The 17,795-nt window shown below is 38.9% G+C and overlaps 1 protein-coding gene across 1 annotated transcript in view; it reads right to left on the bottom strand.

Annotated features, from left to right (window-relative positions):
* Positions 1–17,795, bottom strand: part of EFCAB5 (EF-hand calcium binding domain 5) — an 89,743-nt gene that overhangs the window by 55,965 nt on the left and 15,983 nt on the right. The window contains exons 3-6 of the mRNA XM_007452467.1: positions 14,465–14,621; positions 12,007–12,067; positions 10,348–10,415; positions 1,074–1,229 (exon numbers count right to left, since the gene is read on the bottom strand). Coding sequence (XP_007452529.1) covers positions 1,074–1,229; positions 10,348–10,415; positions 12,007–12,067; positions 14,465–14,621 — 442 coding nt within the window. The remainder of the gene's footprint in view (positions 1–1,073; positions 1,230–10,347; positions 10,416–12,006; positions 12,068–14,464; positions 14,622–17,795) is intronic.

Raw genomic sequence — 17,795 nt, 5'->3', positions numbered from 1 at the left:
TGCTCCGCAACGGGAGAGGCCACAACAGTGAGAGGCCCGCGTACCGCAAGAAAAAAAAAAAAGGAAAGAAACTGTTCTAATAAAGTCATTTTTTCACTTATTGTACGTCCAGCATAAAGATTTTCACTTTATCACATAGGGCCCCTTTAATGGGTACTTCCAGAAGAAACTCCTGACTGTACTTTTTATCCCAAATTTTTGCACTTCTTTTTAGCTCCAGTTTATATTTATCTTAAAAGCATTGTCAATAGTGTGTTTCGTCATGTTTCCCTTTCACATTCACCACTAGGAAGATTAGATTCAGACCTGTAGACAACCAGAGCAAATATTTAGGTCATTCTGGTATGCATTTTGGGCTTTGTTCCCAGCTTCACTTAGTATTCTGCCTCTTATTTTTTTCTTCTTTCATCTTACTTTTAATCTATGTTATTCTGTTGCATTTTATCTATTCTTATAAGCTTCCTTAAATCTTTTCAGTAACATGGGGATACAAACAAATAAATATAAGGTTCATAAACAAATATATTTCAGTAAAGTTTGTATCTATTTTTGCAAATCCATTTGGTATCCTGGCACACTAGTGCCTTCCCAAATCCTATTTCTAGAAATACTTTTTGATATAAATGTTTCTTGTTTTTAAGAAGCAGAATAAAATATGGTAGGCTTTCTATTCCCAGCAGCTCTTTTCTATAGGAAGCCACCAGCAAAGAGAGTAAGCAAAAACAATTCTAAGCAACTTGTTCTTAAGAATGGGAAAGAAACTTAGGGACAAGTTATAAATCATGAAATACAGTGCCACTCGAGAGGTAATCTGTGATGAGAAAGGTAGAAATTGAGAATAACATCTAGAATGTTATAGCAACTTGAGAAAGTAACTGATAATAAATCAGATTTGAATCTGATAATAAAACGTGAATTGTATTTTATATGTCCTTTTTCCCTCCTAGTAATCCATTTTCATCAGTCCACAACAGGTTGGATATTAAAAACATCACCACCATCAACAACAACCTAAAAACGGGTCCTTCATAACAAATAGTTTGAGAAGCACTGCTTTAAGGGTCTTACCTTACCTTCCCATGGTCACAATGTAAGAAGAGTTCAGCAAACATCTGTCTCCGCATGTCAGTTTTTATAACCTCCCTGAATTCATCAGCACAGTGGCAAAGGTGCTTAAGGAGCTCCTCAAACATTTCACTTTTAAAGCCTGCAATGTGAGAAGAGATGAACTGTGGAGAAAAAGAGGATAAATGATTGATTTAAAACCGTGCTCTTTACTTGGATTTTTTCCAAGGATTCAGTTGATGTGCATGAAATTATTGACTGCAATTTTTTTCCATATCATTTGCTTGTCACTTAGATAAAGTATTTTCATGTTAGTGTTATTATACAAGGCTATGCTGCAGAGAGAGGTGATCAATACAGTCCCCAACACCATATACAAGCAGGACTAGATATTTTTGGAACAATTTCCCTCTAGATCACATCAGTTTTATATGGGAGCAGTTTTAATCTCACAGTATGAAATAGCAGCAGTCATAAAATGTGGCCTATAAATGAATAGCTCTAAAAATTGAATGTAGTTTTTCTTTTGATGTAGGGGATATAAGAGCATGTGTGCTCCAAGACTGGCTACATTTAATTATTGGAGTGAAGGGATGGGGAGAGTGGGTGGTTTTTTTATCTTCTGATTTTGCAATAAAGTATCCTTTGTCCATGATTTGTTTTTTCTTTTGAAAGTCTAGAATCTGAAAACACCTATGCTCTTGGGCTATTCCTCTTGAGCCCTGTTGAATAGATTCCCAGAAGTGGGATTGCTTGCTTAGAAGGTAATCGCATTTGTACTTTTGGTAGGTTTTGACATCAGGCTTGTACCCTTTTGCACTCCCACCACTAATGTATGAGTGGCTGTTTCTCTTCAGCCTCATCATCAGTGTGTATTGCTTTCCACATTTCTGCTAATTTGATAGGTCAGGAACATTACAATCTTGATCTACACGTGACTGTAAGTATCTTGTGATAGAGAGCAGTGTATCAACCACTGGAAGAGTTTCTGAGTGGACTCCTCTTTAGGTGTTAGCCTACCTCACAAGTCAATGATTTCTTCCTCTGCCCCAAGCACAGCGGCAGTCAAATTTGTACTGAATGACCCTGCTTCCATAGCTAGAAATGATTGGGCCATGGGAGGATACTTATCCTAAACAAACTCATTCAGATTCTCTATACTGCGAATTGAGAATTAGGACTGGGGAATGGCCAATTGATCTCTGAGAGGGGCTGGACCTGTGAATGTAAACTTTAGATTTGTTGGGAGGCCGGATTTCTCCATGTGAACTAAGGATGCAGAAGAAGTCTGTACACAGAGACAGATGAAACAAAAAGCAGAGAGAAAACAGTCTTGATGTTCTCCAACTCCCTATTCCAGTCTCTTCCTGAAGCCAGAACAAATTCCTGCCCTTGGTTTCTGCACATTGCATTTTCAGCTACGTTAGCTCAGGTTGGTTCCTGTTTTTTACAATTAAAGAATAACAACTAATACAGTTTGTTTGAAATGGAACATTTTGTTGGCATATTTCATTGACATAATCTTTGAAATGAAGGTTATAGTCGATATTTCACTTCCTCATTAATATCATATAGGCAAATTTAGGATGTATTGTATAAGAGATATATTAGATTTGAATCCATGCTAATGAATCATAAACCATCATTCAACTGGCTTAGAGATCAAAAGAGGAAAATTTAAGCAGAGCAAAGGAGCTTTTCTAAATATTTAATTTCCTTAACTGCCTAAACAACCTAATTGTCATTTTTCTTGATGGATTAATGAGCATAATTAATTCTTTTCTGCTACTTGGGAAGCAGAATAGTATACCGGTTAAGACCTCACATTTTGTCTGGGGTCAAATCCCAGTTCCCATACTTACTGGTTGAGTAACCTGGGATGAGTCGCTGGACTTCCCAGTTCCTTAATTTGTTCCCTAATAGCTACCACAGTCACTATCTCACTGGGTCATGGAGAGGACCCTGTATATGTACAGAGTATAGGTATTTTATGCAATAAGTTCTCTGCAGCCATCGCTCTTGTCTCCTTTTGAGCTAGGTAAGAAATTGATCAAGAAGGTTTTCTTTATAAAATAAAAGTCCTCTCAGCTGACATACGTATTTTAGAAGGAAAAACTCAATGAGATCAGTGGTTCTCAAAGTGTGGTCCCTTGAGAGCTTGTTAGAAATGCAAATTTGGGGACCCTACTCCAAACCTACTGAATCAGAAATTCTGGAGTGAGACCTAGAATCTGTTTTTAGAAGCCCTCTGGGTGATTCTTATGCTCAAACTCACTTAAGTTTGAATTAGATGGTCTAAGGCAACTGGTCCTAAGTATACCAGTATTCTAAGATCCTATTGTTCAATCCTTAATGACTTTTTGCTTGAATAGTAGGTACTTTTCTAAATTACTGATAAGGTAGAATTACCGAATAATTGACACTTTCTGGCAATATTGTGGCTCAGTGCTCTAATGCTGAAATAAAAATTACTGATTCATGAAAAGATTCATCTTGTTTTGTATTAAGTTTTTGGGAATTGACCTCAAAGCCATATGAATTTTCTGGCTGTGGGAATGATATTAAATCAAGAATTAGTTTAACTGTTTCTCCAAGAGACACTTTAACATTCTAGATTTATAGCCTATTGCTCTTCTGAGTGAGCATGTTCTGTAAGCATGGGCTGTATGACATGAAAGACAACCAGATGCCAACTGAACTACAAATCAAATTCCAAATAGAACAATTATAGCAGTTTGCCAGTATCTCTTGTAAAAACAGAAAAAATGAAAACATATGGTAGCTTTTGTGTTTTCACATCCTCCCAAGGAATGAGTCAATTAATATCCATAAGTCCTGAAATAATTGCTTAGATGAATTTAAGAATATGATTAACTACTAATATCCTTCAGTTTAATCACTTTGTGAGCTGTCAAACATTAAAACTGTACTTAATTAAGTTGTCTGTGTGTGCTGGATCCCAACGTAATGAATTCTAAGATTTTCCTTTCTGACAGGAAAATCAAAATGTTGAGAATGCAGTAAATGTCACACTTAACAGGTTAGTAGCTACTGTTAGATTCTACAGCCTTGGGATTCACACTTATTTAATTATAGACATACTGGAAGATTGGTGAAGTAGGTGATCTGAGAGCAGTAGGAAGAAAACTATGTTTGGAAACTATTTATGTTAGGTATTAACTTCCAAATTGTGTTTGGAAGCCTTGGTAGTAAATAACGTTTTCAGAAATGTCTGCAAGCAAGAACTATAGAATATTGAAATACACATATTATACTTGCTATCTATCATTGAAGAAGTGATATGTCCATATAGCATTTGGGCAGAAAATTAGCTTTCCAGTCTCAGACAGGGAACTTTTAAAAACAATTAATGCTAATTATATATTCAACAAAGCAGAAAAATGTTCTGATCTTTAACAACTTTGCTTAACAAATGAATTGAACAAAGGCCTCATTTAATATCCAATAATACTAAAAGTGACAGACTGAAACACACAGTCTAATCCATACTGGTGAAAGGTGGCTTAGGCAATGTTATGGGTTTAGTGCTGTGCCCCAAAAATTCATATGTTGAAGGCCTAACCCCCAGTACCTCAGAATGTGACTGTATGTTGAGATAGGATCTTTAAAGAGGTAATTAAATTAAAATGAGGTGACTAGGGTGGGCCCTCATCTGACTAGTACCCTTAAAAAAAGAGGAAATTTTGGGACTTCCCTGGCAGGGAGTCCACTGTTTAAGACTCCATGCGTCCACTGCAGGGGGCACAGTTTCGATCCCTGGTCAGGGAACTAAGATGCTGCAAGCCACATGGTGCAGCCAAAAAAAATTTTTTTTTAAAGAGGAAATTTGAACATGTACAGAGGGGAAGACCACGTGAAGGTACGAGGAGAAGATGGCTATCTACGAGCCAAGGAGAGAGAGACTCTCAGAAGAAACCAACCCTGCCAATTTCTTGCCTTGGACTTCTAGCTTCCAGAACTGAGAAATTAAATTTCTGATGTTTAATTCACCCAGTCTATGGTACTTTGTTATGGCAGCCCTAGCAAACTAATACAAACAATAAGGAATTGCTGATCAGACAGTTCCTTGATTTGTGTGTTTCTTACAGTTGAAGACCACCTGGGAAGACACACACCAACTTGGAGGATAGTTTACCATAGGCTCTCCCATTTTCCTGGCTTAAAATTCCCTTGTTTCCTCCTAAGGTTTCCTCAGGTAGTTTCACAACATATTGCTGCCTCTACCTCTCCCAAAGCCATCATTCTTCCATCTTCTGTCCTTCTCTGCCATAGCTCAAAGCACATGGAAAACAAAATGAGCAAAACCAAAATTACAAAATACAGTTGAACTAGAGAGAACAGAAAGCCACTCAGATGCATACCATCTCAAGGAAAATGCACAGCCTGGACTTAGTAGAATATGTTAAAGTACAACCTTTGGGTACAGCTGATGAAGCCTCTCTATTTAAAGTTTAAACTTTGAGCTGTGTCAGTTTGAAGGCCTCAGACTGTCTGATTGATATAAAACAACTGAGCATAAGGAAGTGACCATCTCAAAGCAGACCACTTTGGAGCAAGAACAAAGAATCCCATAAAAGAGAGTCTAGGCAGAGGCCTGGCCCTTATTTATACCTGGCCAAGGGATACACTGGTTCCTCAGAGTGGCAGAATCAAAAAACATCTGAATCCCACTGTATAGTAAATTGCAGTTTTGTATATAATTATTCTTAAGCCCATTTTATAATTCAGGTGTAGACCTCAGGCTGCTTGAAGCCTATGTCTACTGAAGGATGCTGCTGGGAAACTGACCCTCAACCTTAGCCAGTTCCACAGTAAACAGGAAGGTGTTGGGTTGTTTTCACTTGTCCTTGGTGAGCAGGTAGATACGTGGCCAGCATTTCCACAGTGATCAGGTGGGAGATAAGGACAAAGAAAAGCAAAGTAAGCTTCTCAATTAGGGTGACCAACTGACTCACTTTGCCTGGAACTTTCCTGGTTAAGCACTGAAAGTCCCATATACTGAGAAACCCCTCAGTCCCAGGCAAACCAGGATGGTTTGAAACCCTCTACTCTGATTCATGCCAACAGTCTAATCCCTGAACTCTAGGGATCCTCTGGAAGCATGCTGTGTTGTATCCTGCTTTATATAACAAACTTTCTCTGTAAGTATCTGTAAATGAAACTTTGCAGCCGTTGTGTCTGTGGCATCTTTTCATCTCCAATCCACTGGGACAAACATAAAGCAAACTATATAGAGAGTTATCATTCTGTGGTATGCATTTACCCATTCTTTATACTTCTGCTGCATTTAGATAATTACAAGATAAAGAACACCTAAACGTTTGTTACAAATAACTGGGAATGGTGAACACAAATGACAATCTGAGTCAAGATTCTGGTGCCTAGAGTGAGCAGAACTGATAAGTAGGCCACATACCCCTAGTTCTTTAAAAGGATTCACTCTTGTCTGAGAAATCTATACTTTGTATTACTTTGAGGCAACAGTTGCAGCAGTCCCCAACCTTTTTGGCACCAGGGACCGGTTTTGTGGAAGACAATTTTTCTATGGCGGGGGGTTGGAGGGAGGTTGGTTCAGGTGGTAATACAAGTGATGTGGAGCCGCAGATGAAGCTTCGCTGGCTTTCCGGCCGCTCACCTCCTGCTGTGCGGCCTGGGGGCTGGGGACCCTTGGTTTAGGGGACTAACTGTGAAACTGCATCAGGGAAAGAACATCCATCAGTCAAGGGCCGATTGCTAGTATCAGTAGAAATAGAAGTGTGTCAATCTCTGGACCCCCAGAGGTGGGAAAGGATGATCTGCATTGATAAGAGGACAGCCTCCTTCAGCTCCTCACTGTGGGGTCTTCGGAGGCTCTCTTCTACCTGAGGCCATCCTTACCCTTTACTCCATGAACCTTGGCATACTAAAGGTCTTGTATATAGTCATCACCAATGGATTAGAAATAAGGAAGTTCCTTTCCCTGGTAGTGCATGGTGATGCCCTCTTCTTCAGGTAGCACTTTCCCCCACAGAAATAGTTACTTAATGATTATTAAGAACTCCATTTCAGGAACTCTGAAAACAAGGACCCTGGCCACTATATAAAATATTACTTCTATTTGGAAAATGGGTTTCAAGTTCCAAACAACCAATCAACCTACAGAAACTTTTTTTGGAGAGGGGCATACAGCCATTTGTGGGGCTATTATCAAAAAAAATTATGGGCACTTTTTGACAACTCAAGGTAATCTCTACCTTAAAATGTACGAAGAAAAATTTAGACATACTTACCTCTCAGACTTCTCTTGAAACAGATTATTAGGAAATTCTTTACCAAAACAAAGGGAATTCATGGAGTTCAAAAAGTCCAGGAAATTAGGGCTTCCCTGGTGGCGCAGTGGTTGAGAGTCTGCCTGCCGATGCAGGGGACACGGGTTCGTGCCCCGGTCTGGGAAGATCCCACATGCCGCGGAGCGGCTGGGCCTGTGAGCTGTGGCCGCTAGGCCTGCGCGTCCAGAGCCTGTGCTCCGCAGCGGGAGAGGCCACAGCAATGAGAAGCCCGTGTACCGCAAAAAAAAAAAAAAACATTTTTTGAAGTTAGAAAACATATTAAAATTTTTTAAACAATTGGAAAAACTTGAAAAATACATGCAATTTACAGCATAAATGGTAATGTCTTTAGTACATAAAGAGCATTTACAATTCCATAAGAAAAAATAAACATCAGTAGGTAAGATGGGCAAAGGATGTGAACAGATAATTCACAGAAGAAAAAAATTTTAATTGCACAGAAAAATATTTAACCTCATTAGTAATCAAAAAGATAAAAGTTAAAAAACAAAATGCCATTAAATTGCAGAGGTTTCTTACACGCAATAATGCCCACTATTGGTGAGAATATGGTGCTTTGAAAGTTCTCACATATTGCTAATAGGAGAACAAATCAGTATATCAAAAGCACAGTTTGACAATAGATACCCAAATCCTTCCAATGTTTATTCTTTGACCTAGTAATTCTTTCTGGGAACCTATTCTAAGGAAATTACTGTGTCTTAGCGCGGGCTGCCATGACAAAGTACCACAGACTAGGCAGCTTAAACAGCAGAAATGTATTTACTCACAGTTCTGCAGGCTGATAAGTCCAAAATCAAGGTGCCAACAGGGTTGGTGTCTGGTGAAGGCTCTCTTCTTGGGTTTCAAATGGCTGCCTTCTTGCTATGTCTTCACATGGCCTTTCCTTAGTGCATGCATGTAGAAAGAGAGAGAGGTCTCTCTCTTTCTCTTCTTATAAGGTCATCAATCCTATCAGATTCGAACTCCACCTTTATGACTTCATTTAACCTTAATTACCTCTGTTAGCCCTATCTCCTAAAAAAAAATCACATTGGGAAGGTTAGGAATTCAACATATGAATTTGCAGGGGGCATAATTCAGTCCATATCAAGGTGTAAACAAAAGTTTATATGCAGATATTAATCATCATATTTATAGTGAATAATGAGAAATGTCCAACAATAAATAAATGATTAAATAAATTATAATAATTATATTATAATGTTTCCATTAAAATGAATTATGGATTAAAATTTTTTCTTCTTTATAATTTTCATTTTTAATTTTCTAAACTGAATATTACTTTCTTACTGAGATATAATTCACATATCACAAAATTCATATAGTATTACTTTTATATTTTGAAAAATAAGAAAATTTTCTAAATTGTCCCCTTTTAGGGAAACTAGTATAAGACAAAAAGGCAAGTAGCATCTAGAATCAGTGCCTTGCAAAGAAATTTAAGTTACATTTATTACTACATTAAAGTGATAAAGCCTTGACTTTTTCTAAACCATTTTAATACTATAGTTTATTCTTCTGCATATTTTTCTTTGAGTAACTTTTCTCATTTGCGCTCACAAGATTTTATTGGGTTGGCCAAAAAGTTCATTTGGGTTATGGAAAAACTCAAAACAAGTTTTTGGCCAATCCAATAATTTATGGAGATGGCTGAGTGTTGGCATGGGGAAGCTAATGTCACTGACAGAAGATTTTTTTTATTATTTACAGTTTCCAAGAGAAGGGAGCATGTCATGCCATGCAAAGCTACAGAGGGAGCACCAGGTTTGGGTCTGGAGGCAGAAGCAAGAGTAAGTGGAAAGCCTAGGCCAGAGCCGTTATTGGGATTTCCTCAGGAAAGGCAAGGCAGGGCAGAGTAAACAGTTTAGGATTGGCTAGTTTGAATAATCTCAGCAGGCCTTGGGGTACAGGGGCAGTCCCTAGTTATCTGGTATCTGGCCCTGGGTTGATTTAGTGCAGGGGAAATATTGGTTTGGTGAGTATAAGGAGGTGGTTCAGAGTATGTGCTCTGGATCACAGAGGACATATAAACAACTTTGGCCATTAGTTTGGCCCTGTGACTAATGGATGCCAAATAGACAAATACAGAATATAAGAAAACAGAACATAATTGAGACAGGATTGACAAATACTTATCTGTATGATAATCATTTCAAGGATTCCAGAAATCCTTCATACAGAACCTTAAAATTGGATATAGTGCATAGTCATCACCTTCCATGGAGCCAGGGTATAAGGGAGGAGGAGAAAGTTACCTTGACTCTGGGACTCAGAGAAAAACAAGGGGAATTAGAGGAGAGACATGAAAAAATATAAAAGCAGGCTATAGAAGACTTAGGACCCTGGTACTATTAAATTGCTTCTTTTGCTTATTCCACTACAGTAGAATCATACTTTCTCAGGTGTAATTTTATGTAGACTTCTAAGCCAAACTGCCTGAATACCAATTTCCCTAGCTCCACTAATTTTGAGACCTTGTACAAGTTACTTACCTTTTCTGTACCTTAGTGTCTTCATCTATAAAAGTAGGAATAAGGATTGCTGAGATTACCTGAGTTAATATATGGATAGCTTTGGACAGCACCTGGCCCATAGGAAATGCTTTGTAAGTTTGAAACCTCATTATTATTTGTAGAACCAGATTTCACTGAATATAAGAAGCTGGTTTTTCTTGATCCTACCCGAAGGTGTCAGTGGAAGTTTTTCACACACATCACGAGTACCACTGACTGAAAGAAGTTGCAACATGCCTTTGATTATAAGATGTAACCTAACTTCAGAAGGGTTAAAATATTTTAAAGTGCACATCTTAGAATCGATAAAATAAGTTTTTATGCTTTCATTTAAGTTAATGTATGTGTGACATCCACCAAAAGACAACTGAAACTGGCAAAATAATTTGATTCAAATAATGAATAATGTAACTTACTTCTATAAATTCCATTTTGTTCAGTCTTGGTTTCATTGAGTCAGCAACATCCAATTGTTGGCAGCATGCTTTTAATTATGGAACAAAGGTTATTTGATAGTTTGGTTGTGATACATTCATATTTTATATTCATATTATAGTACTACAAAAGAACATAAAATTCTTAATGTCCATCAATATTTATAATAGAGTAAATGATATATAGTTGGGTAACATTCCAATTACTACAAAATTATTATTTTTCCTGGCTTCTATTTAACTAAGCAACTCAAACACTAAAAAGAACATGCCTACATTTTTAATGACCGTGTCAAGATAAAGTAGAAATAAATAGGCTCATCAATAGTATAAAAGACTGTGGGGCTTCCCTGGTGGCACAGTGGTTGAGAGTCCGCCTGCCGATGCAGGGAACACTGGTTCGTGCCCTGGCCCGGGAAGATCCCACATGCCGTGGAGCGGCTGGGCCTGTGAGCCATGGCCGCTGAGCCTGTGCGTCCGCAGCCTGTGCTCCGCAACGGGAGAGGCTGCAGCAGTGAGAGGCCCGCATACCACAAAAAAAAAAAAAAAAAGGTATAAAAGACTGCAAAAATATCTATGTTGGTTTATGCTAGCATTTATGCTAGAAGGTCCTAAAGCACAACACTCCCACAAACTTTCCTTTTAAATACTTCATTTTGTCTTTAATATTTAAAAAATTAAATAAATATGAATATATTCTTTTGGTAAAAGATTCAAATAATACAAAAATATAAACAGTAAAATTTGAAATAAAGACTTTTTTAAACCTCCATTTGATATGACAATTACATGATCCTTATTGACCTTACTAGGACACATAAATTGTATGAAAGCTCATGATAAAAGAATTAATACACTGGTTTCCTCTCCTACTTCTAAGAATAACTCTTCCTGCCTATTATGGGCTGGTACATAAAAAGATTTCTTTTTTTTTTCTTGCGGTTCGCAGGCCTCTTACTGTTGTGGTCTCTCCTGTTGCGGAGCACATGCTCCGGACGCGCAGGTTCAGCGGCCATGGCTCACAGGCCCAGCCGCTCTGCGGCATGTGGGATCTTCCCGGACCGGGACACGAACTCATGTCCCCTGCATCGGCAGGCAGACTCTCAACCACTGCACCACCAGGGAAGCCCGAGGATTCTACATGTATATAAAAATCCATTCATTTTCCTCTTATTTCAAAATGCCAAATACAAAGAGTATGACTGATTGGATATAATTTTACTTTTCTTATGTCTAAACATTCATTATAAATAGGTACAAATGTCTGACTATTCCATATGTCTTTTAGCGAAGCTGTAACTAAGCATTTATATATTGAAATACAGCACATTTAATTTTCTTATGTCTTTACTTGTATTTCTCCTTCATATCACAGTTATGACATTATATCTTTTAAAATTCTGTGTATGTAAGCAATATTTTCTAGGAATTTGATAGGATAATAAAGGGTTATTACAAAATAGTTGTAATAAAATGGGGCATTCGACTAAAAGAATTAAAAATCACTGATTGCATCTCTGCTTTTCTACATTCTCCAACTGAAAAGAGCAAAAGAGCTTGACTACATGACTCTTCATCTTTATTCAGCATCCCTCCACCCTCAAAAAAAAGGAGAGAGAAAAATATAAACACTGCAGTAACAGGCAGGCTTACCAAGCTGGAAATCTGGATTTTGAAAAAATTCATGAAGAACATTCTGAATCTGCAAATCAAAGAAAAGATATACTACTTTTCAATTAGCATATATTAAGTATTTTAGACTAAAAGCCATCTGTAGTCTTTTAATTTAAGTCCTAGGTAATTCTTCTAACCCAGGGACAGAAATAGTAATAATTAACATTTAGTTTATAGCAGATTTCAAAGTATATAAAATGCTTTTGCATATATTTCATCACTGATTTTCAACCTTTTTGTGTGAGAACTAGGATGCTGAGCAGATCCCATTTGCCCCCTCCAAGGAAATTTCTAACAACACTCAGACATTGGGCATGACGGAGCTAAGGCAAATTTGGCAACCAGCTTGGCAATCCAAAGAGTCCTCTATAATTCTTCAGTCTTCAATGACTAAAAACAAAATTCGGAGCTCTTCTTGGCCCATTTTTTATTTTTATTTATTATTTTTATTTTTTAAATTTATTTATTTATTTTTGGCTGCAATGGGTCTTTGTTGTGGTGTGCAGGCTTCTCATTGCGGTGGCTTCTCTTGTTGTGGAACATGGGCTCTAGGTGCAAGAGCTTCAGTAGTTGTGGCACGTGGGCTCAGCAGTTGTGGCTCACGGGCTCTAGAGTGCAGGCTCAGTAGCTGTGGCGCACGGGCTTAGTTGCTCTACAGCATGTGGGATCTTCCTGGACCAGGGCTTGAACCCACGTCCCCTGCATTGGCAGGTGGATCCTTAACCACTGTGCCACCAGGGAAGTTCCTTGGTCCATGTTTTAAAAATAAGACTTTATTTTTCAGGGAAGTTTTAGGTTCACAGAAAAATTGACCAGAAAGTACAGAGAGTTTCCATAGACTCCCTGCGCCCCCCCACCACATACATAGCTTTCCTCCACTACCAACATCCCCCATCACAATGGTATATTTGTTACCATCGATGAATCTACACTGGAAACTCATAACCCAAAGTCCATAGTTTACATTAGTGTTATACATTCTATGGGTTTTGAAAATTATATGATGACATGTATCCATTATTATGGTATTGTACAGAATTGCTTCACCACCCTAAAACTCCTCTGTGCTCTGCCTATTCATCCTTATTTCCCCTCCTCACTCCTGGAAACCAATGATCTTTTTACCGTCTCCATAATTTTACCTTTTCTGGAAAGTCATAGAGTTAGAATCATACAGTATATAGCCTTTTCAGATTGGCTTCTTTCACTTAGTAATATTCATTTAATGTTCTTCCATGTCTTTTCATGGCTTGATAGCTCATTTCTTTTTAGCACAGAATAATATTCCACTATCTGGATGTACCACATTTATTTATTATTCACCCACTGAAGGACATCTTGGTTGCTTCCAAGTTTTGTTAATTATGCTGTAAACATCCATGTGTAGGCTTTCGTGTGGACATAAATTTTCAACTCCTTTGGGTAAATACAAAGGACCATCTACCATGGCTTGATTGTATGGTAAGAGTATGTTTAGTTTTATAAGAGACTGCCAAATTGTATTCCAAAGTGACCACACCTTTTTGTATTTTACCAACAATGAATGAGAGTTTCTGTTGGTGCACATCTTTGCTAGCATTTGGTGTTGTCAATGTTCTGGATTTTGGCCATTCTGATAGGTGTGTAGTGGTATCTCATTGCTGTTCTAATTTGCATTTCCCTGATGACATATGTGGAACACCTTTTCATATGCTTATATGTCACCTGTATATCTTTGGTGAAGTGTCTGTTCAGGTCTTTTGCCCATTCTAAAATCTGTTATTTGTTTTCCTATTGTTGATTTTAAGAGTTATTTGTATATTACTGTCCTTTATCAGATATGTCTTTTGCAAATATTTTCTTCCAGTCTGTGGCTTGTCTTCCTTGGTCTATTTTTAGCAACTGGAAATATGCTTGGTATTGTATCTAACCAATAATTATTCTCACATCTATATACACCTAAGAGAACATATATAACTCTTAGAGTACAGTTATTTTTCAGAGCTAAAGACATGGTCTTTTAGGGAATTCCTTGGCAGTCTGGTGGTTAGGACTCTGCGCTCTCACTGCCGAGGGCCTGGGTTTGATCCCTGGTCAGGGGACTAAAATCCCACAAGCTGCGTGGCGCGGCCTCCCCCCCAAAAAAGGATATGGTCTTTTAGTCCACAGAAGTAATTAGTCACACACATACAAAAAACAAACAAAAGCTATGTCTGTCTGTAATGAAGAGTTTGTGAAATTCAGCCAGAGTCAATATTTTGGAAATCTACCTAGAATTTTCTTTTTAATGTTCAAGAGAAAATTGAAGAAATTGACTTTCATGGGCTAGACTTACATCAGCAGGACCAAAACTTTAGAGGGAGGCTTCTAGCACTCTGCTCAGTATCTAGCAATCACCCTCTTATCACCCATTCCACCTACCCTTCACAGGTACCCTCTTCCTTACCACTATCATAGGAATCATTCCTTTGGGGTCTAGAATCCACTCATTGAACTGTTCCTGCAGAGCCTGTTTCCATGTGTTGGTCACCTTGGCTTTGACTTTGTTCATGCATTCTCTTTGTTCTCGTTTCTGTTTAATATTCTCCTTCATCTTGGATACTCTGAAGGTTGTGGAAACAGAAGAAATGTCGAGTTGAGACCACTGGATTTGACTCGGATTGTTCAAATGGCAGAATACAGGAGTTCAGAGCCTCATTTAAACTTTGGATCTGTCTTTTTCCATGAAATTTTCCTTCATTCAAGCCTGTAGGGATCCCTCCTTCCCCCAGCACATACTGAATTTGGCATTAATGATAAGCTGCCTTCTACTATTATTTGACTTTTTATAGAGGTAGGCCTTATTTTACTCAACTAAATACTGTACTTAAGAAGCACTAAGAATAGCTCTAGAAGCTGCCACATATAAAAGCAAGGTTGAACGCACTAAAGCCTCAAGGTGGTGGGCCTCTTTTTTCCCTGGACACGTAAATCATCTTGGAAGGACTCTGATTCCAAGTCTTGGGTGGGAGCCTGGAAACTGCATTTATGAAAAGCATCTCAGGTAATTCTGATGCCTTGGACCAAACTTCTGATTTCTGTCTAGGAAAATTTATTGCCAATTTCTTTTATCCGGCCAGAGTCAAAAACTTTTGACAGCCCCTGAGCATAATAGCTAACTTGTACTCAGACAGAGTTGCATCACCCAGGTTGAAAATGGGGGAATGTGATTTTAGTCATTCCTATGTTTATCATCCCTACTAGGACTTCAAAACCCCCAAACTGGTTTTGATTGAAACACCAAAATGGTTCAGAATAATAAAAATAGCTGCTGGTTTCAAATACAATTTTCAAGTAATGTTTGAGTCAGGTCTTCATCTTTCAAAGAAGAGAGACTAGGGCAATCTGACAGATTTGGAAATGCAAAACAATTCTCAGTAAGAACTGGTAAACTGGAGAACTCCAATAATCCAAAAGAAACAACTAAAATCTAAATCATTACTTTATGCCCATATAAGGCCTTCAAAATTCTCTAAGAAAAGAAGCCTTCAAAAGTAAACTTTGAAGTTTGAAAATAAAAATAGGCAAGTTGTTAAATAGTGCAGAAGGGCTTGTTTCTGAACTGCTGGAAGATTAATTAGCATTTTAAAGGATGTGTTAAGTTCCTCTAATGTGACTACTAACTAGCCAAACCGCCATCACTTATCTCAGAACCCCCAGTCTATTCTTGGCTGGCTCTTCTTCTGCTCTTCCCCTACTCTTTCTCCCCCTGCTGCTTTATCTTTCTCCCTCTCTCCCTCTCTCTCTATCCTCCTCTCCCCTTTCCCCTGTCTCTATACAGCACTCTCCTCAACTTGTCTTTTCTGCATGATTTTCTGTTCTGTATCTGTGTCCTTCTTCTAGCTTTTTCTCATTATTCACTCATTCACACTCACTCACTAAGTCAGTTACTTATTTACTTATTACAAAAACATTTATCGAGCGCCTACTATGGATTCTGCCATTATAAAGCTTAGGGTCCACTGCAGAACAGATAAGTAAGTGATATTGTGTAATAAGTACTTGGTGTCTCCAAATTCTCATGTGTATTAATCAACACAGATGAACAAAATTGAGTTTCTGTCCTATTTCCATCTGCCTGAAAAGCCTTCCTCCCTCTCTGTTTGACTAGATCCTCCACGTCCTTTAGGTCTCAGTTCAAACATCATTTCCTCCCTCTTATTAATGCCCACAATTAGAAACAAAACTTAGTTTTGTGCTTCAGGGCTACTGCACATAAGACTCCAAATATAATCCAGATGGATTTTTAATTTACTAGGTAACTCATTCAGGGACTGAATAACATTTCTCTTTTGTGGTCTGCATTATCTCAACAGGATATCTAAATTAATCAACAGAATTCCATAGCATCCAAAACTCATAACTTTGGGTAGTGTAGGGTAGCCATAATCTGTAAGCAGAATCTAAGTATAAATCCACATTTAAGGAGACCTGAAAGAAAAAAACCTGCAGTGTGGTAAAATGCAAAAATTATCACAGATTCTTCCCATTCCTGTATGCATGTCTGTCTGTATGCAGTGTAACTTTGCAGCTTTTCCCATTATGAGCTGGAGTCTATTTCTGCATCTCTTGTGTCTGTCTGTGGCCATGTGACTTGCTTTAGCCAATGGGTCATTAGCAAACATGATGGAAGCAGAAAGTTGAAAAGTGCTATAAATTATATCACAATAAAACTGGAAGAAAAAGTGCTTAAACATTGGGGTTTGCTCTCTTGTATTGAACTTAAGAGCACTTCTACCACCACCTTGGAAATAAGCCTTGGCTAGCCTGCTGGATGATGATCCAGTTACCTCCATTGCTTTTACCAACAGTCAGCCAACTAATAGACAAATGACTAAGACTATCATTGCCATTTTACCGCAATGTATGAGTGAGTCCAACTGATACCATGTGGATCAGAGATGAGCCATGAGCCCAGTCCAAAATCATGAGCAAATAAACGATTGTTTATTTAAGCCACTGAGTTTTGAGGTATTTTGTTATGCAGCAAAAGCTAACTAACGAAACAGTTTTGCCATCTTAACAACTGTTTTGAGCTCTTTTAAAGAAAAGTACAGACAAGTTTCCAAGATGGCGGAGGAGTAAGACGCAGAGATCACCTTCCTCCCCACAGATACACCAGAAATACATCTACACGTGGAGCAACTCCTACAGAACACCTACTGAACGCTGGCAGGAGACCTCAGACCTCCCAAAAGGCAAGAAACTCCCCACGTACCTGGGTAGGGCAAGAGAAAAAAGAATAAACAGAGACAAAAGGATAAGGACGGTACCTGCACCAGTGGGAGGGAGCCGTGAAGGAGGAAAGGTCTCCACACACTAGGAGCCCCTTCGCGGGCAGAGATTGCGGGAGGCGGAGCGGGGAGCTTCGGAGCCGCGGAGGACAGCACAGCAACAGGGGCGCGGAGGGCAAAGCGGAGAGATTCCCGCACAGAGGATCGGCGCCGACCGGCGCTCACCAGCCCGAGAGGCTCGTGTGCTCACCCGCCGGGGGCGGGCGGGGCTGCGAGCTGAGGCTCGGTTTCGGTTTCGTTCGGAGCTCAGGGAGAGGACTGGGGTTGGCGGCTTGAACATAGCCCGAAGGGGTTAGTGCGCCACGGCTAGCCGGGAGGGAGTCCGGGGAAAAGTCTGGACCTACCCAAGAGGCAAGAGACCTTTTCTTGCCTCTGTGTTTCCTGGTGCGCGAGGAGAGGGGTTTTAAGAGCGCTGCCTAAAGGAGCTCCAGAGACGGGCGCGAG

This window comes from Lipotes vexillifer, unplaced genomic scaffold (genome assembly GCF_000442215.2).
Source record: "Lipotes vexillifer unplaced genomic scaffold, Lipotes_vexillifer_v1.1 scaffold216, whole genome shotgun sequence".
NCBI classification, from domain to species: Eukaryota; Metazoa; Chordata; class Mammalia; order Artiodactyla; family Lipotidae; genus Lipotes; species Lipotes vexillifer.
Note: the sequence above shows the minus strand (reverse complement) of the source record. Positions and strands in the feature narration are given on the sequence as shown.